The following is a 27,580-nucleotide window of genomic DNA, read 5'->3' on the forward strand; positions in this document are numbered from 1 at the left end:
ACTGCACTGGGAACAGACAGCTCGAGCGTACTGTTTCATGGCTGCTACTTGACGTGCTGCTGCTGTACCAGCTCTGTAATCTCCCTGCGTCTCAGGGCACCCAGGCCTCGTTCTTCTGGCCACTTTGACCTTCCCAGTGGCTAGTCCTTCTCTGAAACACCATTCCACCAGCCAGGCTCTATCTTTCCCATAGGGATCATTCTGCCCCGGGATAGAAGGTGCTGAACTTATTTCAAGACTAAATCAAAGACTTTTACATCTGGTTTCAAAGACCCCCTGTTATCTTTAATATTGGACTACTTTAGGTAACATTAGTGCGAATAAGGGTGTGTGAAAACAGATGTTAATATTTTTAATTCTCTCGCTTCTCGTATTTGGTTTTCTCTGCCTGTTTAGCAGTTATTTTGCAATAACTTACATTATGTGTACGTGTCAGTAAGTAAGTCTACAGCATGTTGGTCTTATAAGAGAGGTTAACAGAGGTTTGGTATGTTTGGGCAGCAGATGGTCTTAATACTGATTACAGCCTTAATATTGAAGGTGACTTTAAGTGCAGCATAAAAGCCCCATTAAACTTCAATTTTTTAAAACAATTCATATATTTAATGAGCAGTAAGCACTTAGTCAAATTGTTGGCCTTACTCAGGCAGAATCTTATCAGTCAGGGTTACTGCACGCAGCCCCTACCGCTACACTGGTGACCACTTCACAAGCACTTTAACGCAATATCGCCCTCTGCTGTCAAACTGGTCCTATTGCATTGAAAAAAACCCAAACAAAGTGACTTAATGGTGAAATTAATGAATTGTATAAAAAAGGTAAAGCTTAACAGAAAACATTTTAATTGTTCAACATTTATAATCCTCCATCCATCTGTCTGCACGTGATACTTTTTTCATATATCTAGAGAACCACTTATCAAATTGTGAATAGACATTTCATTGGCATTTCTTATACTATACATATTGTTGATATTTGTCACAGTCATCAATCTTCTTATCGTACTCTTTCCAGCTGTGGTGGGGGATGTATAGTACTGGCATACTTAAGAGGACTAGGCCTCTCTCTCTCTCTCTCTCTCTCTCTCTCTCTCTCTCTCTCTCTCTCTCTCTCTATATATATATATATATATTCTGAAATAAATTCCAGCAAGCTCTAAAGATAACAATCATATCTGACGTCTTTCAACAGGGATAAACATTTTAAGCACAGGCTGTGACAACGTGCTTCAACAGCACCTCAACCAGGAGATTATACTTCCAAACACTGCCAGCCGTCGCAAAGTGACATGAGGTGTACACAGAAGCTCAAGGAATTCCATCCCATTCTTCTTGTAAAACTCTAATAACAGAAACATGTCTCTCAAAGTAAATATTACACACAGTGTAGTGTCTGCTTGGTTTGAAACAAGAACTTCATGAGTAGGTCTTTCGACTCTCTTAAAGACTCTCTTTGGGGTTTCTTTGCAGGCTGTGGCACGTTTGCCTGGGTTATTAAATGAAAGCCGGGCATTTTTGGAATGTTTTTAAATGGCGGGGGGCGAATTGGCTTTTGATGAGAACCTGCATGATCTTGTATTGGTTCTTTGTGATTTATTTTTCCTCTGAAAAAAAAGAAGCCTTTCAAAACTTAATAGGTGGTGTAGCAAGTGTTTAAAAAACCCCTTCACTCCTTTTTCTTCAATATCCCTTTTCACTTAATTGAATAATTAATCGGTTATGGAACACCATTGCTTTCATTTTGAGAGCCTCAGTTAAATACGTGCTGTCCTTAACTTTGCTAGATTAAAGACCTTTCATTTTGTAATATTTTTTCAATATATACAGTGGTGTACGCATTGCTTCTGCAGTTTTGTTGTGCGTATGAAATCAAACCACTGGAAGTGAAAAGGAAGTGAAGGTTTTCATGCAGGGAGGTATATAAAGGATATGCATGACAGATCTTGGGGTGTTCTTCCACATTTGCACACTAGATATAAATATTATATTATTAGGTTAATATGTTTTCAGTAGAATTTGCAGGCTTTTGCAAGGGATCTCCATGTTGGACTGCAGCTATTATTCTCATCCATCGAAAGTATAATCTCAAACAGTTCAAATAAACACCAACATCAGCCGCAAATGTAAGTTCAATTGTATAACATTCTTGATTTTAATGTATCACTTAGTTTAAGCACAGTAATTCTTGGTCTAGGTGTAACATTCATTACTTGTTTGTAGAACAATTACTGGCTGACAATACAGTTATATAGACCCCACAATATGCTCTAATAGACAGAACACAGACAGATATTAAGTCTCATTTCAGGACTGGCTAATGAAAAATTCATGAACTCTAAACCACAACCAGTAACTGTATCCAGTCAGAATTTTTTTTAATTTTTATTTTATATATATATATCACTGTACTCTAATAACAGAGTAACATAATTTGTAGTTCGCCGAGTAGATACATTAAAGTGGTAGAAAGACGCCTGAATTTAATAAAGTCTATATTTGTCTTGCTCCATTAGGCTTTGTTTTGGCTACTCCCTCAGTATAATGAATGATGGATCACAAACGGTGCCTCGTGTCTTCGCTGTATAAATCTGAAGCGTGCAGGAGTTCCAGGAATGAGGCTAATGATTTCTAATTGTTAAGTCTAGAAATAAGAGAACTATTGTTGTACTAAAACAAGAGGAAACTGGAATGACAATAGAGCAAATGTAGCACCTGCTTAATTATATAGTTACTGTGCCACTTGTGGAAAAAAACCATTCACCACAAGCAATGGAACTTGCCAGGTGAAGGACCCAAATGATGCCAACAAGGTTCTAGGCCAACCAGCACAATCTTATTTTTTGAACTACTGAGTAATGTGACTCAAGGTCTCCGGAGCACTGGCCAGCTGTTTCTCTTCCTCAGTTTGTAAGATGAACGTGTCATTTTCTCCTTTCAAATAATTGGACTGGAGAAAACATGCAATCAACCAAGACCTGAAAACTTCTGGTCAAAACGTTCATCTGCTTGCCTTAGCAGTTTACTCTGGGTTGGGGAGGCAAAACGGTCAGGGTGTGTCACAGCAACCCCTACAGGCCAGTGAGCTCAAGCAGACACCTGCAGGGCTGGCCTCTGTCCTCCAGGGGCTGGCTGCTCACCAACCTCTGCTCTTGAATTTGTGGGTGTAAAGAAAGAATTCGCTTGGGAATCAGAGGATGCCCGCTGATCTTCAGCGCTCCTGAACTGCTGTGAGGGAACATAATTCACATTCGAACTTAGGGAGAAAAATGGGGGGAAAATATATTTATATAGTGGGCCCTGATATTACAGTTTGAATTTCACCAACTCAAGGTCAGAGAGGTCAGCAAGTGAAGTGGATATCAGCTGTATCTTACAGCACTCTATATGGTAATATTTATACATACACCTTGACAACAATGCAATGAATGTAATGTAAATCGTTTTGAAGTAAATCTGTAATTGAAATTATATATATATATATATATATATATATATATATATATATATATATATATATATATATATATATATATATATATATACATACATACATACATACATACACACACACACACACACACACACTTTTTCTGTTTATTAATAAGAATAAGTACTACAAAATAAAAACGAATTTATAAAGCCGAGCATAGTATCAAATTTATTTCAGGTAAATGGAGTTTGTACAGAAACAGTATTAAATACAACAGGACTGATTTCTGAATACACTATATATAAAATCACCCCCTCCCATTGCCCAAAAGAAGCAGCTGCTGGGCGTGTCGGGGGCTCTCTGGTATTTCATCGACAGGGAAACTCAGGTATGCACCGCGGTCTCTTAGAAACAAAGGCAGACTCGCTGGAACCAACCCAGCAGTCTGATTTATGAGGGTCTTGGTTTTGAACAGCGTTCGTGCAGTAATATGTACTGTTCTGTGCCTAGATCAGTGGTACTCAACTCCGGCCCTCGAGATCTAATCCAGTTCAGGTTTTTACTCCAAGCAGGTAATGTAGTTAATTTTAGCTGCTAAGGGGTAATTAACTCATTTAGGACAAGGACTGGAATAGATCTCAAGTACCACTGGCCTAAATGGTCCCATAATTTACTGCATGTGCAGTATAAAATTAATTTTGTACAACTCAATCTAAACTTTCCTCTCTATCACTGGTTATTGTTGTTCAGGTGATCTTCTTTGTTAACTCTGTGGATATGCCCTCTCACTTCCTGGCTGAAGGTCAAGAACACTGTCCAGCTCCTATGGTCCTCATGACTCAGTCGTTTATGTCTGTCGAGTTTGTGATTTTCATTGGTACTGCAAGAAGTAGCTTTGGATGCAGTCAAAAACCAACACAAGAAGTGATGATACCAGGAAGCAGTGGTTTAGACTTTTTAAATCTATAGTATATAGTTTGTATAATCCAATACCTCACTCAGCACAACAAGGAGGACTAGTGATAATGAGGCTATTGAGCACAATGGATGACAGAGCTTGGTTATCATTTATTTAAGAAAATCTGGATTTACCGCTCAACAGACTGTAGAGCTAGCAAACAATACAGCTGGAGTGAATGGTTTATAGTCGTGTCGGTTTCCAGTTTGATAAAGCCGCTATACAAAAAAACAACAAAATACAATACCTGGAGTCTCCATTTAAAAAAAAAAAGCTTATACATTTCTTATAAAAGTGCTAGAAAAGTCATATATTCATTAGTGTCATCATGGCATTCACGTCCAAGCATTACAACGTGAGAACTTTTTAAGTTCCTTTTATTTTGTTGTTTTAGGTATTGCCCATACATCTGTAATAAATCGAGTCTTTCGAATAAGCCAGCAGTCTGAAATTTGGGAGGTCAAAGTGTCTTCCAAAGCACTTGATGGAAAAAGGAATGATTGCATCGTGTGTTTTTGTAATTGAAACATGAAACAGACAAAAAAGGAATGGAAGCAAACTCTTTAAAAATCACCCTTCATTTTCATTTACCACAATAATCAATAAAAGTTAAGACTGTACAGTTTAGTGCACATGTTTACAAACATCTGAGACAATTACTGTGTCACCACCCCATCAGCTCATTCCCTAGTAGCTTCAAACGTATTTTCCTTGTATGATATTTGCAATCATTCCGAGTTGCTCTTCAGTTCTAGTTTTAGTCAAAGAAATACGTAACCTAGGCTAGATTTTGTCATGACAGAAGTTAGAACCAGCGAAGAAAAAGGAAGTGGACAGTAAAGAAAATAAAGAACATTTATTTGAAAGCTACTTTACTGAATTATAACTCGGCCTGTCTGTATTGAAGGAATGGTTACCGAGAACATGAATCTACTTCTGTTGGTTTAAAATGTAACCCTTGCTGTAAAAGCCCTTGTACCATAAACATATCTGAACAATTACAAATCGACTCCACTCAGCTACGGTCACTTTAAAGACATTAAATACTTTCTCTTTCGAAAAACAAAATGGTTTAGTGATGGCGTTTGGAATGTGAACATTTGAATAATTCAACACTGATTGGTCCGTCCACCACAGATAAAGACACACCCTGTGTTTGCTAGAGAATTTCGATCATGCAGCTTCTTTAATAAGGCATCTATTTCTTTGGTCCAGAACTTCCACTTGCACATTATGAGGCCTGTTCTCAAGCTCTTAACTTCTGTTACAAAACCAGGAATACAAATGATGTGGTACTTTATAAACACAGGTTTTAAATTTAATTTTAATATTCTCACTCAATACTATATATGACAATTTGCTACTGCTGGTCAAGATCCCTTCCAGTGGTCTAGTTGCAAACAGACTGAGTGACTTACAGCAAATTCTGAACTGACAAAAAAAAAGGAACCAAAAGATTCTCAGCACCATAAGAATGCTCTGTAAATAGAAGATAAAGCCTGGAGTTCAATGCTTTGAGATCAGACCCCCAGGGGTAACATACAGATACAGTGTGACAAGTAAATGACTGCATGTCACATGTCTGCGGATCTAAATAAACGTTTTGAAAAGCTGCAGTTGTTCCCAGCCCTGAGTGACTGCAGGTAAGAGGAGCCCGCTGTTTAGATCATCATGCGTTGAACAGTGTTCTATACAAATGTGTATATGGTGGCTGCTGAGATCACAAAAACAGAACACTGTGCTAATGCTATGGAAATTATTTTCCTGGCCATTATTTAATTCAATTGATGAGACAACCCCTCTCAGGATAGGAGTTTATCCTATTTTGGTTGTGTGTTTTATTTAGACTTGTTTGTTTTTCAGAGGCTCACAAAATACCATAATAAAGTCAACAAGAGTCTGGTATGACGGACACCTGTTTTATTTGTTGGGGTTTTTCTTAAGTTGGAAATCTCCGCCTGGCCACATTTGATCAGACAATGAGATCACTGGTCAGACTGAATATTATGTTTCAATAAAAGAACACGATTCTGTGAACCCCTGAAAAATAAATGTTGAAAGTCTTGTTTTATTTCACTTTAGAAAAGCAGTCATACCCCACTTCAACCACTAGGGGGAACCAACCTAAAAAATTCCTTTCATCCACTGGATACTTTGTGTAAAGAGACCAGTTCAGATTCCACTGGAAATAATTACATGGAGCTGAAGTTTGCTTGAAGTAGTGACAGGCTGAACTTGAAAACAAGCCACATCCAGATTGTGTCTGTCACTCTTTCATGCACCTAACACATTAAATATACATGCGCATGACCATTTTCAAAGAACTCTCGTCACGGGTTTCTTTTGTTGCTTGTGCATTGAATCATACATCCAGTATCAAAGTGCATGAGCTTATGTTTTAATTCTATACCATGTATTTGAAGAAACAAAACAAAAAAATCTATATAGTTCAGAAAGCTATAACATATACGACTGGGTATCTGACAGCCTTGATCCAATTCACACCCTTACTACCACCTCTTCAACCACGCACACACACACACACACACACACAAAAACAACAGTTTCCATTGCTATTTTTGAGATGCTAAAATACAGTCTTTCCTCATAGGTTAAAAACCTTTCTAGATTGAGTTAATAAAGCAAGTATCTTCTCTAAACACTCAAAAGCCTGTGTTTGTTTGGGGAGTGTGTGTGTGTCTGTGGGTGTGGGTGTGAATGTGCATGTGTGTGTCTGTGTGTGAGGTTGTGTGTGTGTGTGAGGGCGTGTGGGTGTGGGAAAATACCAATTACAACCAACTACCATGGAGAAAAATCCTTTCAAGTTCCCAAAAGAGTACGAGATACGGATCTGGGTAAACACCAAAATGGGGGCATTTGTGGCTGCTTATTGGAGGTGCGTCTGCCATTCACAACATGTGTTCTGTGGGCTACTTCCATCACTGTGGGATAGCTACACACGATTCCATTTAAAGAACGTGGCAGAAAAGGAGATACCCAGCTACTTCCATCACTGTGGGATAGCTACACACGATTCCATTTAAAGAACGTGGCAGAAAAGGAGATAGCCAGCTACTTCCATCACTGTGGGATAGCTACACACGACTCCATTTAAAGAACGTGGCAGAAAAGGAGATACCCAGGTACTTCCATCACTGTGGGATAGCTACACACGATTCCATTTAAAGAACGTGGCAGAAAAGGTCAGGTGCTGGTACCTGGTATTTTACACCTATACAAGCCATCAGGAGACACTTTGTCAAGACACCCTGAGCTTAACCACATCCAGGTAGCAGCTTCATTCCCTCCTGTTCCACCAGAGGCACACAAACTGCAGACAAGCGAATGCTGCACGAGATGCCCAGAACCTCTGTTACATTCAAAATCAGCTATTGTTTCAAATACCTGTATACCTGGATCATTTTTAAATGTCACCATATCATGGGTTTATTGGCACCTTGACAGGGAGCTATTCCATATATGAGCAGGTGTTGGCATTCTTATTCACTACGAGTGGAAAGATCCCCAGCGTACAGATGAACAGACTTCAGAGTTGTTAAATACTAAATGAACTAAATCTCTCGCAGCACTAGGTGACAAAGCCACGCAGGCAGCAATATGCCCCAAGGCTGGTAGGAAATGAGAAGCAGAAGTTTCTAATTAATGGACAGTTAATTAGTGGGGATACCCTGATGGAACAGGGAGTATAATATAAAATAATCGATAGAATACAGGGAGTCCTGAGGGATTCCATAACAGTGGCGTCAGTTGGGGGCGATCCTGCCCCTTTTGATGAAACCTTTGAATGGGAACAGGATGTGGTAACACGGCTCACAATAGAAGGGCTACAGGTAGGTGTCCTGCTCAGTGCTGCTGGAGCTTAGGCTCTGGTTGGACTGCTGCAGGGGAGTGTCTTTCTGGAGGGTGGGGCTTGGAGGGTGGGCAGGGCTCAGGGTCTCTGTGGTGGGATTGCTGGGGGGCTCTCGTTTGTTCTTCCCTTTCTTCTTCTGTTTAGAGCTGGCGTCTTCCAGGGGGGGCTCCACGATGATAGTGGGAGCCTGGAGCAGGTCTTTGTGGGTGGGTGGATCGGCGATCATGATGGCCCGGGCACCATGCATTCTGGGAGGGGACTTGCAGCGCAGCTCTCCGTGCGTCTCCTTCCAGCGCTTCAGCTGCACCAGGTGCTCCTTCTCAATGTCGCGCTCCGACACCTGCAGCTCGATTATCTGAGGACAAACAGCACACACAGCGTTTTAGGCCGGCAGACCACTACTTATTTCCTATAATTTTACTCAAAACTGCTCTCATTTAGAGAGAGTGCCCCCTACTGGCCAACCAACACCACCATGGCTATTCCCCCATCCTATAACAGTACTCCGCCTTTATAACGCTGTAGTGAGAAGCCATTAGTCACGAGACGTAGCTATTTGTGTTCTGCCTTCTAACAAGTATGAAAGTGCTAGTGGAATGGCATTATGGGGCACATGGGAGCCATGACCATATAAAGGGGAGTATTGTGCTAACCAGGCCCAGCCCTGCTTCTAGATCAGACAAGACACACGAGGGAAAGAGTCTCTCCAGACTCCAGATCCTATTTAAAAAGCACCTTAAAGTACATGGAGCTAACATAATAAATCCTAGAAAGCAGACATTGAAAGCACATCATTAGCAAAAGAAAGTGACTGGGTCCTGAGAAGCTAAAAAAAAATAAAAAAATAACACTAGTTATTTTAAGGCCTAATGTTTGCCTCCCAGAATTATAACCAATCGCTGTTTTTCCCCCCCCCATGACAAAGTATCTGTGCTCCTGAATGTGACCTCTTGAATGCAAGGACACAGCTGAAGGGCAGCACTGAGGAGCAGATCAATTTGGTTAATTAAAACTAATACACATTTGCCATCTTTTGAGACCTACGATGTGATGGCAATACATATTACTTAAGGTTCACTGGAATTAATTTGCCAGCTCCATGATCCAGTAAATTATTTTTACAAGGAGACAGACATCATCCGAAAGCATTAGCACACCAATAAAAGCCCAGCGGCTGATAATTAATGCACAGTAAATGTGGCTTTTCTGAGGAGTCAGCAAGAAGGGATGACTGCAGGCCCCTCCTGGAATATCACCAGCAAATGAAATCACAGGTGCTGTGCATGTCCACAGCGAGGGCAGACATAGGAAAGTCCAGGAGGAATCTACAGCGCACAGAGAAATCAGGTTTGGTGTCATTTCCACTGAAATTGAAAACAATTGTAATTGAAGTTACTTTTAGTATTTCTAAATGGTGTTTGTAAAGATTGGTTTATTCATTCATAACTGAAGAACAACAATAAAATGGGAGTTCAAATTATAGAAACTTCACCTATGTTTATTGTCCTTTTAATCTCTATAGCTTTATTTGCTACATTGAACATACAAACCAAAAAAATTGGGGATTTCTACTCAACTGAAGACCATCATCAGCCTTGTGTCAAACGGGTTACATCACTGTGTTCGCATTTTAAACGTAAGCTTTCAGTTTGTAATACCAACCAGTAGATGGCAGTAAACTCATCTATATGGCTTTTCCAGCATGTTCTTACACTGGATTACTCTGACCACCTCCCTCACACACAGGCTCTCTGCTCCAACAGTCTTTGAAATAATACAGCATTCAGCTGCTAATATGCCTCTGGTTCAACAGTTTAAATGTATCTGGGGCCTTTTTACAAAAAGCGATTTACTGATTTCCACATGAAATTTGGACCAAAGCAATAGTGGGCTGTATCAAGAAATCCAGGAATATGGTAGATACGTAACAAATGTTTTTACATGAAACAATAATAATGTGCACCCTTTTAAATGAAAATAGGACCTTCAATGTAATACAAGGCTGCTAATAGGCATGGTGTTTGGACAGTATAACCCAGCCCTCTTATCCACTCCTTCAGCCCCCTCTGGTACCTCTCTCATCAGGAAGCCCTCCTGCATGTATCTGGGCTCCACGGTTCTCAGCAGCTCCATGGTCTCGTACAGGCCCTGGCAAACCTTCAGCTTGTCAGAGGAGCCCAGCATGTTCTTCAGCAGGACCAGCCCCACCCTGAATATGATCTTCACTCCTGTGCGGAGCAGAGAGAGCGAGAGGAGTTACACAACACATCTCGGCGCGTACGCTTTACTTAAGCGGTGTATTAGCAACCGACATCTGCACCTGCATACAAATATAGAACGTGAAAAGGTACATCAGCATGACATACATCCACTAAACAAAATGGTGTACTGGGCGTTGGTTTCTCCAAATACAAAGGATTCTCTCAAGAACAGGTTTTGTCACAATTGGAAAAGTGGTTCTCTAGAAAAAAGTAAAAAAAAAAATACTGACGCACTGACAGATTACCGGACGCACCTCCTACCATCCTCAAATGAATTCTCGAAATGTCTTGTGCTAAAGAATGTCCTGTTCCATCACAATTAGGATACACAGCTCTCCATATACGTGTAAAACTTTGAAGAGTGACATACAGGGATATGCAACCCTAGTGCTAATAAAAACCACAAATGACACAGAAACAGAAGTTTGTAACGCAAGGCTAGTGAAGTGGACGAGGGCGTGGTTACCTTCACAGAAGAACATGTCCCAGACGCGCAGCACGGAGGCCCAGGGCAGGGTGCGGGAGAAGGCACACATGAACCACTCTGTCATGTACAGGACGGGGTCGATCTTGTGCTTCTTCAGGTGCTTGTAGGCCACTGTGGAGACCCTGCGGAGGAGGGCAAACAGGATCTCCCCATCCAGCTGAATCGCCTCCTGCAGGGGAGCAAGGAAACACAACAAAATCCAGCACCCCAATACATTTGTGCTAAAGAATATCCTTGGATAGTTTCATCACCCATATTCTGTCAATAAGCTGCTGAATTAGCGATTCACCAAAAAGTGCTTCTCTAGCTAGAAAATGTATTTAAAGTATTGTTTAAATTTACAAGAAACAATGTACACATTTTGTTGACTCTTACCACATTTTTAATCAAACATCATGGATCATAAATCAACTAGGCAATACATTTGAGTTTGCCAGGTTTGGGGGGGGGGGGGGTACGACAACTTTTCTAAGAAAATTGCAGCGTATCGCGTATCTAGATCACATTCCCTCCTGCAACACTGCTGGTTTCCTGTTCCCACAATACACCACTCATTTCAATCAGAGCACCAGCATTGTTGCAGTAGGGAGCATGAAAAGGATACACTGGAGAATGTTCTTGAGCAGAAGTTAAAAAAAAAAAAAAAAAAAGTAATTCCCTAGTTGATTTGGCTACTAAGTGGGAATACAAATTATATATTAAATCGGAAATATTGTGAAATAAAAAATTGCTGCGATATGGACAGCACAGGATACAAAGTAATGTGTTTCTTGTCCACACTGCAGGGGGTTCTGTAACAGGGTAATAACTGCTTCAATCTGCACTTCAGTGCACTGCTATAAAAAGGGAAACTAATACATTGTGGCAAACATGGAAAGTTTAATGTTAATGTTTAATGCGGTCAGCTATTTCAGTTCCTGGGAACCCTTTTCTGGGGTCATTCTGCATTACCAAGGAGTTCTAGATTTAACATGGCAGTGTCTAATCCTTACTTCTGACATGTTATTAAAACAAAATAAAATGCAATGGAATACAGCCGAATCTCTGTTGTGCGGATAACACAGTGTATAAAACTTTGCTGCGATTTATAATGGGATACTTCTTGGGGGTCCCCAGTGGGCTAGTGAAAGCGCTACAGTGTAAAAATAACCAGACTTCTCTGAAATTGTTTTCTGAAAATGAAAACAAAGACAAAACAGCAACTAGCCACTGTGCATTCAACGCAAAAGACGTTTGGGAGGATCACCAATTCCCCCGGGAGTTTGGTTTTCACGTCCTTGAGCACACAAAGTTCAGCACGAGCTGCTAAAGTTCTTTCATGCAGAAAGAGGCCGTTGGATATGACCGTCCGGGAACGAGAAGCCTGCAAATCCCACGACTCTTCCAATAAACAAATATTTGTAAAGGCACTCCCCGTAAAACTGGCCTTTCTAAAAAAGCACTCCTACGGCTAATTTCCATGAGTAGGATTGGATAATGGCTTCCCTGTCCAGTCACGCTTCCCCTGCTCTGAAAGGCAGTAAGAGAGAGTGTCTGTCCGAGTGCCAGAGGAAATGAACTACCCCAGACACTAACAGAGCTGTTACTGCGAGTCAGAGACAGAGAGAGAGAGAGAGAGAGAGAGAGAGAGAGAGAGAGAGAGAGAGAGAGAGAGAGAGAGAGAGGAGAGAGAGAGAGAGAGAGGAGAGAGAGAGAGAGAGGAGAGAGAGAGAGAGAGAGAGAGAGAGGAGAGAGAGAGAGGAGAGAGAGAGAGAGAGGCTGTCATCTCGTCTAATAAAGCAGCCACTCTCTCCAACGACCAGATACACAGACAACTGAGTCAACTGTGACTGGGCAGTCCTAGAGACCTGAGGTCGTGGAGATAAGACTTGATATACACAGACGGAAGGAAAATGTTTTCCAACAAGCTATAAAAGCAGCTGACTGGTTTTAACCCTTGGTGCCGTCCCACTTTTCTCTGAAGGATTACGGATAGTAAAAGCTTATTGATATTCAGGTTCACTACTGCAGCAGTTTCAATCCCCATCATCACCCATCAGATTGAACATGACACTATACAGTGTGTGCTTGGGGAAGGGACTGCCTTACCAATCCAGCACTATAGTATCCAGGGAGGTACTTCTCACAGATCTGAACCAGGCCCCAGAATGCTTCCTGTTGAATGAGAGAACAATGAAGAACATTACTGGAGAGCTCAATAAAATTACACTACTTTCCACACTGCAGCCCAGTGCTTTTCTTTTTCTTCCACTAACATACTATCACACTCTAACCATTATTCTCAAAATGAAAAGTCGAGCTACATAAGGATTAAGCGTTGCTGAAGACTTTCTCCACTTGGGTGTTGATGCTGCATTCCTGCAAGCGGTCTCTCCCCCTCTCCTCACCTCCGCAGGCATGTGCATGAGCAGCACTGCTGCAATGGGAGCCTGGGCCTGGCAATAGCCCTCCTCCGGACGGTACAGTGTGTAGGCCTTCAGCACCCGGTACAGGTCTTGTTGTCTGGAGTGAGACACAAAAAACAGAGGCACATTTCACATACAGTCACAGTTTAGGGACTAGGAGGCAAGCTGGCATGGCACTTTAAAACCTGCAGATTTTGATGTGGTTTTCTTCAACCACAGTAAGCTGGAATTGGTGTCATTTTACCTTTAAGGAGTCTTTTCAGAAGCATACCCCATAATTGAATAAAAGTTAGTAAGCCTGTCAAATAAGTATCTAAGCTGAAACAAGAATATAAAAGTATACAATATACACAACAGGATATTAAACTGGTAAGGAATTATTCCAAAAATGTACCCCTTTAACTACCTTCAGAAAATTATAATCAAAATTTAAAATCGAGACCCAAATCATCATCCAATCTGCATTTGGAGTGTTAAAAGAATCCAAGCAGTTTCATGCTTTTTGAATTTTTTTTATTTTTTTTTAATAAAAATTTAGTCGTTGCCAATTATTTTTATTATTTTCTCCCAATTTGGAATGGCCAATTGTGATTTGAAGCTCAGCTCACCACTACCACCCCTGCGCTGACTCGGGACGGCAAAGACAAACACACACTGTCCTCCGAAGGGTGTGCCGTCAGCTGACCGCTTTTTTTCACACTGCGGACTCACGATGCAGCCACCCAAGAGCTACAGCGTCGGAGGGTAACGCAGCTCTTGGGCAGCTTACAGGCAAGCCTGCAGGCGCCCGGCCAGACTACAGGTGCGCAGTGAGCCGAGGACACCCTGGCCGACCTAACCCTCCCTCCCCCTGGGCGACGCTCGGCCAATTGTGCGCCGCCCCCTAGGAGCTCCCATCCACGGTCGGCTGTGGAATAGCCTGGACTCGAACTCGCGACGTCCAGACTATAGAGCGCATCCTGCACTCCACGTGGAGCACCTTTACTGGATGCGCCACTCAGGAGCCCCTATGCTTTTTGAATTTAAACTCACCCATGGCCCCCTCGCGACACAAACATCTCGTGGAATGGGAACTGTCGGTGAAGGTCCTTCTCAATGACGTCCAGCCACTTGGGATCCCCTGGCTTACTGTCCAGCTCCTGGGAAACAAGCACACAGCGTTACAGAGACGCCGCACCTCCAAACACTGAGGATCTAACCTTTACAAAAACATTCACACCTGTGTTCTGATCAGAAAAACACCCCACACATTAAAATCAATGGTATTTATTGAGAAGATTTTGCGAATGTCATTACACACACATTTTGGGCTTGAACTTGCTTGGCAGATTCATGACTGCCTAGCCATCAGGTTGGGAGAGGAGGAGGGATGTGAAATAGAACACAAAAGATTGTTATTATCAGTTGCTCAATTAGGTAAGCGACATACAGGTAGGGTCCTATTCAGAAAGCTTAAACTTAAATTAGTTGTTTATTATCTTCCAAAGGGTGTTCTGTTGAAGGTTAAAGAGGCTTAAAAGAGATAATGAAGCACTAATGACAGACTGGCAGGTAATGGCCTGCAGGGGTGGTTGGGTATGATGCACAGTATAGAAATGTTTTCAGCTAACTTCATGAATAAAATGTCTCAACTTTGCAATCCAGCATCCTTGCTTTGTGTTTCAAATACATAAGCTAATGTTGTTCTTCGAATTTAATCAAAGTGTTTTTATGTTTAAACAATCTTTACTGCTGGATAATGACCTGAAATGCTGCACATTGATTGACAAAAATTCAGAGCTCTAGCAAAAGTGTGTCACCATGGCCTCAATTCTAATATCTGCAAGAAATTGCATGAAGGACTGCCTGTATCAAGTTTGGAGCGGCTCTCAAACCATGCAAGGTGTACAGATTCAGCTAATCCATCTCCTGCAGTCATAATCCTGGTTACTACTAAATACAGGATCTGGTTGACCCAAAACTCTGGACTGGATTTGCTTCCCACAAACCGGAGGGGAACAACATGCTTTAGTTTGCAAACCAAAGCTTTTCAGAATGGAGGGAGCAGCAGGTCAGCACATTGTTTTCATGCCAGCGTCAGCAGTTTTATTTTTGGGTTGAGGAAATGAGACATGCCACTAGAGTGCTGGATATGGGACAACAGCGTAATAGCAGGCTCAGAGAGACTGATTAGTGGGGAGCTGTCATGATCCACATATGAAGGAAGCAGAACTGAAGCCAAGTAGTACTTAAAAAGGGACTGTAGCTAACAAAATAACTCCAGAAACATGGCTTGTCGTGCACTTCCATGTGCTGTATACTGCACGTCTCAAATGTGCACTTGTGATCTACAAATGATCTGGTCCTTCACAAGTTAAAGCTCTGTTTGCAAACCTTACTTTCAGGTAGTCTCGCACTTCCTTGGTTATTTCACCTGGAGGGAGAACTAACCAGCTCTTATTTCTTGTCATTAACCAGCCCGCTGCTTCCCTTAAATGACTGGCATGCTCTGCAGCCAGTGACCTGATTGACCCTAAAGACACATAGTTGAACTGACCTAAGAAGTAAGGCAAGGAAACTGGAAACCTAACATCTAGGTTTCAATTTTAAAGGGGCTCTGGATCATTAAAGAAAGCAAACCAAGTTACAGTGTAATAGAATTTAAGTGCATATACACATGCATCTGTGTGTACGAGTTAGTCTATACAATAGCAGCCATTTACAGAAAGTACTTGACTGCAATGTGCATACCACATGGCTGCTAATGCACTACAATCTTAATAGAGCCATACAGTACATAGAAAGCAATTATAATGAAGAGGACAATATGGCTGGCACGCTATAATCCATCGGACACACACATGCAGCAAGTTCTGACCTGGAACTTGCCGTGGTTCTGCTCCAATTTGACCTTCCCCCCAGACAGGTAGAGCCAGGCCCGGCCGCGCAGCGAGGGTGGGATCCCCTTCTGACACCGCAGCTTGATCTGCAGCACATGCAGAAAGAGAGGGGGAGGAGAATGGGGTTACACAGAACTGCTCCTGATAGGACTGTCTCACTGGAACTTTAAAAAGCTAGGCCGCGACACACTTTTTAGAGCATCCACTGTTTCGTTTCATTACAAGGAACTAGTTTGAATGTATAACATTTATTCAAATGTAGTTTCTATTCTAGTACCGCCTGTCAAACTGTAAACCGCACCGTGAACACAACATAAGTAGCTGGTGTTCCTTCAGTGTTTATGGGATATAAACCGGTTTCATTTTGTTATTTTGTGGGGGTGTTACTGTATATCAGCGTTTATTGGTTACCACCTAAAACCAGAAACCTGAATTATAATTATTGCAGGTGTACTGTCGAGTTCATGCTCAACTGTGTTTAGGCCTTTCAGAAATAACCTCTATTCAACAGAAAACATGAACAAAAGCAAATACTTGTATACATAACCTTCTGTTCTCTATGAATGGGTGGAGGAGGCTGTCGCTACGGAAACACTCTGAATAAACAAAAGACATAAGGAAACTGCCGAGAGGCTCAGCGCAGCAAACACAGTAAGCGCAGTGCTCCAGGAAGCTTTGGCCCTGAAATCACACTGCTCAAAAGACAGGGGCCACCCCAGTGACACACCCCAAAAACCACAGGGGCACCAGAGACAGCACAGCTCTTAACTTTTGATGTCACAGCAGTCTTTATTCCAGCCAGTCATTATCCTGGGAAAGAAGTCAAAATGTTATAAGAGAAAAAAAAAAACACAGTGGTTTATAGAATGCTAGCAGATGGCAGTTTCTGGATTGGGCAAGATATGAAATAGTACACACCTACCATATGTAGGACTGGAGGACAATGAAATTGTCAATTTTCGGCTAAACATGATCACAATAACCACAATTATGTTAGATCTTGTTTTAACACCCATTAATTCCCCTGGTTAATAGTTCTCTCTTACACATGCCTTTTTTTCTGCATGCCTTTCTCATGATGGCTTTTTAAAATAATTTCTTACCACTGCTTTCTTGCACAACAGACTATGCAGAAGAAGTTATGGTCATGGATCCCTTCAGAACCCTGCAGACTCATTTCATCAAGCGAGAGCTGTCCCAGCGCCATGGCCCCACACCTTATTGACAGCGCTTTGTCCTTTAAGGTAGGCAGTTCCCCTTTTTAATTTCTGACTTCCTTTGAGAAATAACGAAGCTTTGAGATATCATTTATAACTTCCTACTGTTGCAGTTGGCTTAGTTACATAGTAATATGCAGGTTTTAAAGAGAGAGGAGTGGTCCTACAACTAAACTTTTGGGACATGTAAAGAAACAGGATGGTCAATATTTTGATAATGAGGAAGAATGCGCACAAGTCTTTTTGATTTGCTGAAAATGGAATGCGAGTTTGAATTTGAATTTTGAGTAGCATGTTCTGTGCTTACTTCTGTTTTTTTATCTTATTTGTTGCACCTGGTGATTTTCACTAGCATTCAGTGTTTTATGTATGTAATGATTCTCAGAATACAACTACATTTTGACATGTAACAGAATACAAAAATCAAGTTTAAAGGTTTAAACAAATAAAAATAAAAACCTGGAACAGCATGGTATTTTAGTAAACTGTACTGTACTCCAATACTGTGGGAGAATTGTCAAATACAAAAAAGTCAAATATAAAAGAACACTTATTCCAAATCATGTCAGCATTTTCATTGAACACATGAATGAAGGGTTAAACTACCGTTTACACAAAAGGGTTAAAACGTATATAGCTATAAAACTCAGATTAACAGCATTAGCAAACACCAAGGTATTTGAACACAAAACACGACACTGTGAAATGCAGAATTCCATGTGGTTCGTGGGTGCCAGCTCTCAGAAACAAAACAGAATCAAACCCACTAGCTGCCCACTGTCTTAGGAACGAGGTGGGCTGACAGCACGATGCAGAGCTGTGTGGGATTGCCCAGGCTCCAGCAAGAGAAATGTAACTAATCTTATAAACTGCCATGCCTCTCTATGGATTACAAGTCTTCATTCACGTACATGGCAGTGAAACTAGTCTCCCACTTGAGGTTACACTCATCCTGGGACTAGTAAACTGAATGTTTACATTGCCCTGATAAAGGATTATAAATGTATGATAAGAGTGTGAAGCACAAGCTTGGCTTCTCCCTAAAGGGTATTTCCCGCCCCATTATATGATGTGCTTCAGCCTAACAGCTCTTCGGTTTAAATCATGTGTTCACACATTATGAATAGATTTTTCATTGACCACTTTGTTCCATTGCTTTTTATGAAGAAAACATGGCACCACTTATATGAGGTCATCAGACAACAAAGGTAACACACTATCTCCTAGCCTCGTATACGAGGCTATCACACATCTGCACATTCCATATGTCCCCATAAGATAGAAGAGAGTTTTTATTTTGATCTGTCCCCATATGAGATCACCATGCGCGAGAGGGTTAAAGACAGTGGAATCCTTTATAAAAACTGACAAATAAAATTAAACAATACACTTGGATGTTTTGTTAGTGATTTCTGCACAAGTCCCAGCCTGTCGCAGTCTTTAAACACACACTCCCACTCGCAGATATCAAACTGACTGCTTGACAGCAATGTTACAGGTACTGTCGTCATATGAATATGAGAAGTTCGCTCTCAAAACTGCAGGGATGGGGAGCAATTTAGACAAATGCTTGGATATGTTTGTTATTTAACAGTATCTTATATTTTTACCCTGTTTACAACAACTAGGCATACATCTTACAACATCTCAAGATACACGCGATACAAGACTAAACATACACTCACAATATCAAAATATAATGACACAATTTTGACATGGTTTTGTTTTTGAAACTAGTACACACCATACTAAAACTTTTTTTATTTTTTTTTAACATTACACATAAATGGTCAGCTAGGCCTGTAACAAAACCATACTTTAAATTCCCAAGTGAAGACATTTACTGCGCTAGTTAAAACCCAAGACTAATATAAACATGGTCATTGTGGGTCTATGATGATACAAATGAAATAGGCGACTTCAGAATGATTTCATATCAACATTATAAAAAGGGGCCAGTACATAAAATAAAACAATACCTCCTAATGTCTTGTGACATTATTTACTTCAAAATAAAAACAGCAACTTCACTACAAAAGCAGCTCAGCACAATACAGGCTATCTTCTCAGCTGAGCTTTGGTCTCAGGGATGGAAATAAGACTCCTATTGCATAGCAGTTTTACCCATTCCAGGTTTTAATGCAAGCTTGATCAGACCCAGTGTATAGGTAACAAGCTCAGGTGTGTCTTATTAAACTCATAGTAAAATTGGAATGGATCAAACTGCAATGGCAGTCTTATTTCCATCCCTGCGGTCTGCAGTGTTTGGCACTGGCTGTAACCTTGGATATCTCCACAGGAAACAAGTTGGATCACTCTGAAGCACAACACTAGTCTGATACCCGTAGATAAGGGTGTCCTGGCACTGCTCTGAAGGTCATCGATAGAGCTGCATGACACACTATAGGCAAGGCGTGCTGACTTAACTGAATGACATTTTTATTTATTTATTAATCAATTATTCTTCAGCAAAGTAAGGTCAAGTTTCAAACTGCATTAGTGGTTTCCCCCACAGTCATATACACACTATATCTATCTATCTATATCTATATCTAGATCTATATATTTTGGGGTAGAGTTACATAGCACCGCGGAGCCTATACCCTCTAACCACTGGATGAGACAGTGTAGTCCAATAGCCCATGGACAGGGTAAAAACCACACTTCCCAGCAGGCTTTGCGAGTTTCAGGGAATCCTGGGCACCTGTGGTTGATTGGCAGGTATATTTAGACCCTGAATCCGCTCGCTAGCTGTCTTAAGGTCGTGGAGTGTGGCAGACAGACTGACTGAGTGAAGGTCAGAATAAAGGGGTATTAAATCATTGCATTTAACATTGCAATTGTGTTCAACCGGAAAGGAGCTTAGCTGCCCGGTTATTAGTTAGTAATCTGCTGTTTATTTCGTACTCCGTGAGGGAGTTAAGATTTTGTTTTGGTGTGTTTATATTGTGAATCCTTTTTATTTAAATAATTCAACTTGCATCCTCTGAACAAGGAGTGCAGTATATAAATAAGCATACAGGTACCGTCCTGTTTTGAATTCCACTCTGTTGTCTGAGTATTATTCTTGTTACTAAAAGACTGTGGTATTCATCTGGCTAAACAGCGGTAATCAGGACATGTCAATATATATACACATAAATAAATGAAAGATTTGTAGGCAGTTCCTGTAAAGCATTATCAGTGAATAATATGACATACAGGAGGAGAAATAATATACATTGTGGTTTGCTTCCCGGAGCTGCAGTACAGCTTGTAGATGTTCATAACCTTTTATTGCAGACTGCTGTGCAAGAAGAAAACAAATGGATAAAGCCTTCAAATATATAACTGAAAACATACCAGTGATATAATATATAAGTGAGCCTCCAAATAGGGCACCAGGACTATCAAAGGATTGTTTAATCAGTCAAGCAATGATTAATTGAGGCTTGCAAGCCAATCGATATATTGATCTCCAAATCGTATTTAGAAACTTCATAATTGTGAATGCCCAGATCTGCTGAGTGCACAAAGCTGGACTGCAGATCTTCTGGAGATTTCCCTTTTGTTAGTACAGTGGAATTGGTCCCCAAGCCCCCATGATATCCGCGATTCTGAAATGAGTCTCAAATTGGACAACGAGCTCCGGAAGGAAGCCCAATTAAAGAGGATTCCTGCACAATTGAACTAATCTGACTTCAATCACTGTCCAGCTGTGTGAAAAGCCAAACTGCAGCCAGGCAGTTTACATACAGAGCTGTATCTGCTGCTTCACTCAAACCAGGAAAGCACCGCCCTCCTTTAAACAAAGTGTCTGGAATCAAAGAGCGATTGTCGTCAAGCAGCCACATGCACACAGGAGCAAAACTCCACAATGCTGCTGCCTTCGGGCAACTTATTCTGGCAAGCATTGTTGACGCGACAGGAAGCAAATCCAGCTACTGATTTTGTAGCTTTACATGTGCAAATCTCTTGTAGTTGACCAGCATCATTCAATCATGAGCTACAACTTGTTAAAAAATTCTACTAAAAAAAAGGGATTACAGCTAATGAATAATTTCATAAATCACACCATGTGATTTTATCATATATAGTGTGGTTTTAGAAGAAGCACTTGCTATAGCAATATATATATTTTTATTTAAAAAGAATGACATCTGGTACCATATTGGGTTACATAAAGCTCTCTGTGTGCCTTACTATCAGGTAGTCTGGTACTGTAGCACTCCCTCCAACTCTGTGTCAAAGCTTGACAGCCATAAGACGGTTAACGGTAAGAAAGAAGATGTTAAAGATGGGGACAATAACCTAGGAACTGAAAGACTACTGAAAGTCATGCAAACAGTTTTTTTTTTTTAAAGCTACTATGATACCAGATATAATTTTAATTAAACGTTAGTTTCGTTCAAAACTGCACGTGGGACCAGCATAGCGAATGAAAGTGCATGACAGGCAATGGATTTTATTCATTAGCTTTAACATCAATATAAATTATTACTTAAACCAATTTTTACGCAAAAATGAAGGGAACAAAATGTTGAAGTCCCTTAATGTAAATCTTATGAAGAATATGTGCTTAGGCAATGATTGTGATCCTTTTTCATTTTTGTGAAGCGCATTGAAAAATGGCAGTATAAATAAAGCATGGAACTGCTATTTCTTTGTCACAGAGTAAGATAAAAACAGAAAAAAGTGTTACGTGCAGATTTATGAATGCCCAGTTGCAGTAATCCAACAATATGTACGTGTATGTGTGTTGAAACAACTTTCAGTATCTATTGGGACCACCCTACACAAATATTAAACAAATATATTCAGAAGCTGCAGGTCGAATACTGACCTTCTTGTGTCTCTTTGCCATCCACTTGTCCCAGCTGTTGAGCATGTCCAGCCACTTGACTTCCCTCTCTCTCACCACCTCCGGGGGGACATCCTGAGCTCTGCAAAGACCACAAGGATGTCAGGAACACATTATACACACACACACACCATACATACATACACACACTGCTAAAAAATCTAGATGCTAGAAGTTTCATGAAAGAGCAGATCACCATGGCCTACATCCACAGTATGTAATAAACATGGACATTACAGAGAAGCCTTCACACTGTATACAGTACCCATGGATTAAGATAACAATAAAGAATGTCCTTACCAAGTTCTATAGCAATACATTGGCAGTCAAGATTATGGTGTCATAACAGAAACACAACTAATCAGATCCTTTAATTACTAAACACCTTGGTATTTCTGAATAGATAATTATCTCCTCTTAATGTAAAAGATTATAATGAAACAATCCCACAATGGTGACTGCCAAGAATGACATTCATTTCATTTTGAACCAGTGCAAAGCTGCTTCTATGATTATTGCAGAATTAACCTTCAAAACATACTAGGAATTGTGTTTCTGGGTTGTCCTTCCACCAGCAAACACACAATACTAACACCTGTAGCATACATGCCAACAGTCCCGATTTCCTAGCGAATGTCCCGCGTCCCGATATTTACCCATAGAAAATAAATCATTTATTCTGCACAGTAGCGTTAGTGAAAACCACACGCTGTGCTCTTCGTGCGGCTGACACATCTGCTGATCACTAACTTATACAAAGGTAAGAATGCTTCATTAGGTCTATTTTTACTGTCATGATGGTCATGTTGTGTTGAGTTGGGTGGGGAGATATGTCTCTTATATGATAATGAGTGCCTTTTACGTATGAACCCTCCCATGTGTATGAGGCGTATGATGCGTATGAACCACACCCCACCCCCTGGACGAGCGTCCTGCTGAACAGTTTCCAAATGTTGGCAAGCATGCTGTAGTCACAACGTGTTTTCTACAAGGAATTAATAGAATGTAGTGTACCTTCATATCCCTGCTGTATAAACACAGCTGGCAGACTTACAGCTTTGTCATTCCCCTAATTACATCATAATAGAAGGCATCCTGGATCACATGACTGGAGGCACTGTTTAAACGCTGATGGCGAGGCTGGGCTTCCTAAACTATAATTATAACATAATGGCCAGACTGTATGGATTATCCTATAAGGAACCACAACTGAAGGATGCACCAAGTTCTTCTTTTATTACATGTCCAGAAGATCTTTAACTTCTCCTCCTTAGCCTGTCGTTGTACCACCTGACTGGGGGATGGGCCACTAATCTTATTTTAAGCTGGCAGGTGGGATGGTTCTGTCTCGTTGTAGTCAACAAGGCTGGCATTTACACAAAACATTTTCTTATTGTTTAACAATGGTAATGGTTCTCATTATTACTGATATGATATGCTGTAACCTTAGTAGGTATTGTGCGAAAGAGAATGTGTAACGAAGGGAAATGCTTTTTAAAAAAGCACACTATGTATATTATTAATGTTATAAGAAGGATTCTGGGCCTACAGATTTGACAAGGCCTGAAAGCCTTTCCAGTATTCACAGGGGTGGTATAAAAGCAGCTCTGCTTGCTGGTAAAGAGCTGGTAAAATGGGCGGCTTCTAGAATGGCTTTACAGTACTAGAGAACTCCAGCAAACATTTAGCACTGTATTTGCAGTACTACAGTATATAAACCATTGCTTATTGACATCTACAGCAGGAGTCAGCGTGCAGAAACCCACTACGGACGTTGGTTTATTTTTAAGAAATGATTCTCAAGCGTAGAGTCCTAAAGAATGCGAAAAATTGAAGTTCAAACGGAAGTTTTTTTTCTCCTTAACTCTAGCTTTGTGTCAACCAGGTCTATCTGCAATACAATCTGACATCCTTCATTATCTCATCAGTCACCTGCTATCTATTACTGTTACCTGATCATTGTTGAATGCTTCTTTTTTAAATCAGAAATTACAGTTTTGATTATTCTTTTTTTTTTTTTTTATCAAAATGAGGAACTTGACAGATAGGGCCCGACACCCTGACCTGCTCATTTTTACTGAAAATTTTCCCCTTGGTCACTGAGAGCACAATTGTACCATGCTAGGTTCCCATTTGTGGATATATTTTATAATGCACAGATGTTTTTCAAAGTTTTGGCAGGGCAACTTCTTAAACCCCATAGAGCTCCCACAACTGTGAAAAAAAATATAATTCAATTAAAAACCATGACTGAAGGGGATTTAATCAAACTAGCAGCACTGTTGTAAAGCTGAATTTTCTCTGTGCAAATGCTGGCTAGCACACAGACGGACGGACAGACATAAGTCTCTTTTCTCACTCAGTGGGAGGAGCTCATAGGGGAAGTGCTGGTTTAACACAGGATACCACCTGATAAGACAAGGCAGGAAAAATACAAGCTGTTTCCTCCACCCCGATAACACAGCCTCACTCTCTCAGAGAACAGTTATTATTCAAACTATTGAAGCTACTTGGCTTGTCTAGTGTATAATCTATGACTGTTTAGTTTACACTGGTCCAAAAATCTGAGAATGTACATATAGAAAAAAAACCCTAGACTGCATGTCATCCATTCAAACTATATTAGTGTGCAACTATTCAGCAACAACTTTGGACTTCGGAAAAGCAGAAGGATGTCCAGCAGTCCAAAATCACAGAACTCTAGGCAAGACACACCTCTTTCCATGAGAACAATGCACCAGCTGGCCAGTCAGTGTATAATGGCTGTATTTAGCTTTGGTCCCTTCTCAATTCCCTACTTTGCGTTTACACTCCTAGCCAGAAGCAGTCCAGTATTCATGGTAACAGGGCAGACTTCAGCTGGTATGCTCCCATACCTGCTGCATGAGAACTTGTGTCTATCAGAGTTTCTGAGAACCTAAACTTTTACAAATCAACCTGAGAAACCAATTGATTTTAGGCGTGTGAAAAAAATAGAAACATGACGTGTGTGAGCAAGACATTTTAAGTACTAGCACTGTTGTGCAGGACAGTAGTTAGTCTCTCTTGATGGCAGCAAAATACACAAGAACAAGGGATAGACCACTGCAGAGCCTGCACAGTTTCTGTGTAATTTATATTGTACTGTAGATCTACAATGTATTAAATGAAACACACTGGTGTTTTTCCATTATTTCTGTTTATACTGTATGCATTACGCACTTTAAATAAAATAAATTCATTTATGAAGCAAAATACAATAAGTGACCTGATTTCAACAAACACCACATAAAAACAATTTTTTGTAAGGATTCTATGACAAGCTCTTCCCTCAAAGATACGAATGCTGGGTTTAAAAAAAAAAAAAAAAAGACACTTTTTGTATGACTGCTGCTGTATTAAATACTTTTGAGAGCTTTGTGGACGACAAGTGTACTGTATTTATTTTAAAATGGATTACAGTAAGAGACGTAAGAAATGCAAAAATAATATTAATTTTAGACCTGCAATATTTAAACATGCATTCTCTAGTGTAGCGCCAACACTCCAATTTTATAAAAAGATTCATTCATCTGAATAAGGTCGTTTGGCACGAGCGATATTCCATGCCATACAAAACTCGCTTGAGTCGTTACATGAACTTCTTTACTGAACGTTGAAAGGAGCATCTGCTGACTGCTTGGGCGTGATTTTAAAGAGGCCAGCTTGTTTCTCCTGAAGTCTGGTCCAGGAGCATAATCAGATGAAAATGTGTTGTGATTTGTTTCATAATGACATTTGAGGTTGCTGTACAGACTACAGTGTGTAAGCGATTTGTTGCAGATGAGACACAGGTTTACCACTCCTTTCAGTGAAAGCAATCTTTCTCCCAGTCTGGTTTAAAGCCTCATATGTTCGTTTATTACTTGTGGAAGGTTTGCTAAATGCCATTGTCTCCACGAAACGAATGTGCACTTATTTTATCAAAACAATTATGAAATTTACTTTCAACGGCACATCCGGCTTTCACTCGCTGATCGAAATATTCATGTGCCAGCGAGCGGTGTACAAAGTCAACAAGTGACGAAATATCCTTGCAGTGAACATGCAAGCTCAAGAGCAATAACGAGAGAGAAGAAAGAATAATTAACACAAATGAATACAGCGAACAAAAATAATAAACATGTTGTGTTTATTTGTACTTTCTCTCTCGATTTATTATTCTTTCTTCAGTTCATTCGAGCCGCAAAATGTGCGTCACCCAGCATTTCACCGTGAGCCGCCCTCAAACTGCCCCTAGAGCCTCTGGTATACAAGGAGGTCAAGTTGTAATATCAAATCTGTGTGTGTTTCCAGTACATTACAAAATGCATTAAAACAAAAGCTGATTATAAATGCTGCTTTGTGTGCTATTTAGAGCTTGAATATGTATAGCCTGATACTCCAATTCAAGAAGTTTTAAAAGCCAATTAGAAGTGAACTTTACTCTCACCCAGGGTGCTGACATTTTTACTACCTTACCGAGGCCTTACAACCTCTGTGGAACTGGGATAGGTATTTATTTGTTGAGTTTGATCCGAGATAACAACCTCACTACAATTCACTGCAGAGGTGACGCACTTCTAATGGAAAGTGAAGAAAAAAACAAACAAACAATCACTTATAAAATACGAGTTTTAGTAAACCTGAATTATATTTGAGTGTAGGACTGAACCAGGATGTGGAACTAAAACAGCATTGTTAACATGTGGCACAGTACACTTTCTGGCTTTCATTTAACTTCCCCAGCCTCTTGTGAAAAGGTGCTTGATACAAAGCAAGACTGTGGTTGTTGCCCGAGTCTCATTAACAATGCGGAACGCTTCCCTATTCAGCTCAAACACCAGACCAGAACAGGTCAGGCTGTAGATTCCATACTGAAGGTCTCCCTTATGCTGTGGTTTATACAGTAATTTATACAAAAATCACTTTAGCAGGACTTCAGCTTGACCAAAGGTGGCTTATTGTGTTACTTGCTATTTGATAAGCATGTGATTTTCAGTGGGTCATTAATGACTGCTTAAAAATGACAGCAACCTGTGAATTCTCTTTAATCAAACCACTAAAAATCACGTACTGTATGAGAAATCAACCAACCACTGTTACGGTGAGGATTTTTGAGGTTCCAGTACATCTTACCCTGTTAATCATCCTGTTATGTATAATAAGATACTAAGTCGTGTATAGGGTGTCACTTAATATACTATAAGAGGTGTCATTTGACACAGCTCAGCTA

General features: G+C 40.5%; 1 protein-coding gene across 1 annotated transcript in view; it reads right to left on the minus strand.

The window, feature by feature from the left end:
- Positions 1 to 3,630: 3,630 nt before the first annotated feature.
- The window catches only part of LOC117427989 (TBC1 domain family member 10A-like), a 33,259-nt gene continuing 9,309 nt past the window's right edge, over positions 3,631 to 27,580 (minus strand). The window contains exons 2-9 of the mRNA XM_034046466.3: positions 22,330 to 22,429; positions 16,269 to 16,376; positions 14,444 to 14,550; positions 13,394 to 13,508; positions 13,095 to 13,160; positions 10,986 to 11,175; positions 10,332 to 10,486; positions 3,631 to 8,613 (exon numbers count right to left, since the gene is read on the minus strand). Of these exons, the coding sequence (XP_033902357.2) occupies positions 8,233 to 8,613; positions 10,332 to 10,486; positions 10,986 to 11,175; positions 13,095 to 13,160; positions 13,394 to 13,508; positions 14,444 to 14,550; positions 16,269 to 16,376; positions 22,330 to 22,429 (1,222 nt within the window). The 3' untranslated portion in view covers positions 3,631 to 8,232. The remainder of the gene's footprint in view (positions 8,614 to 10,331; positions 10,487 to 10,985; positions 11,176 to 13,094; positions 13,161 to 13,393; positions 13,509 to 14,443; positions 14,551 to 16,268; positions 16,377 to 22,329; positions 22,430 to 27,580) is intronic.

The sequence above is a fragment of the Acipenser ruthenus genome, chromosome 21, assembly GCF_902713425.1.
Source record: "Acipenser ruthenus chromosome 21, fAciRut3.2 maternal haplotype, whole genome shotgun sequence".
Lineage (NCBI taxonomy): Eukaryota > Metazoa > Chordata > Actinopteri > Acipenseriformes > Acipenseridae > Acipenser > Acipenser ruthenus.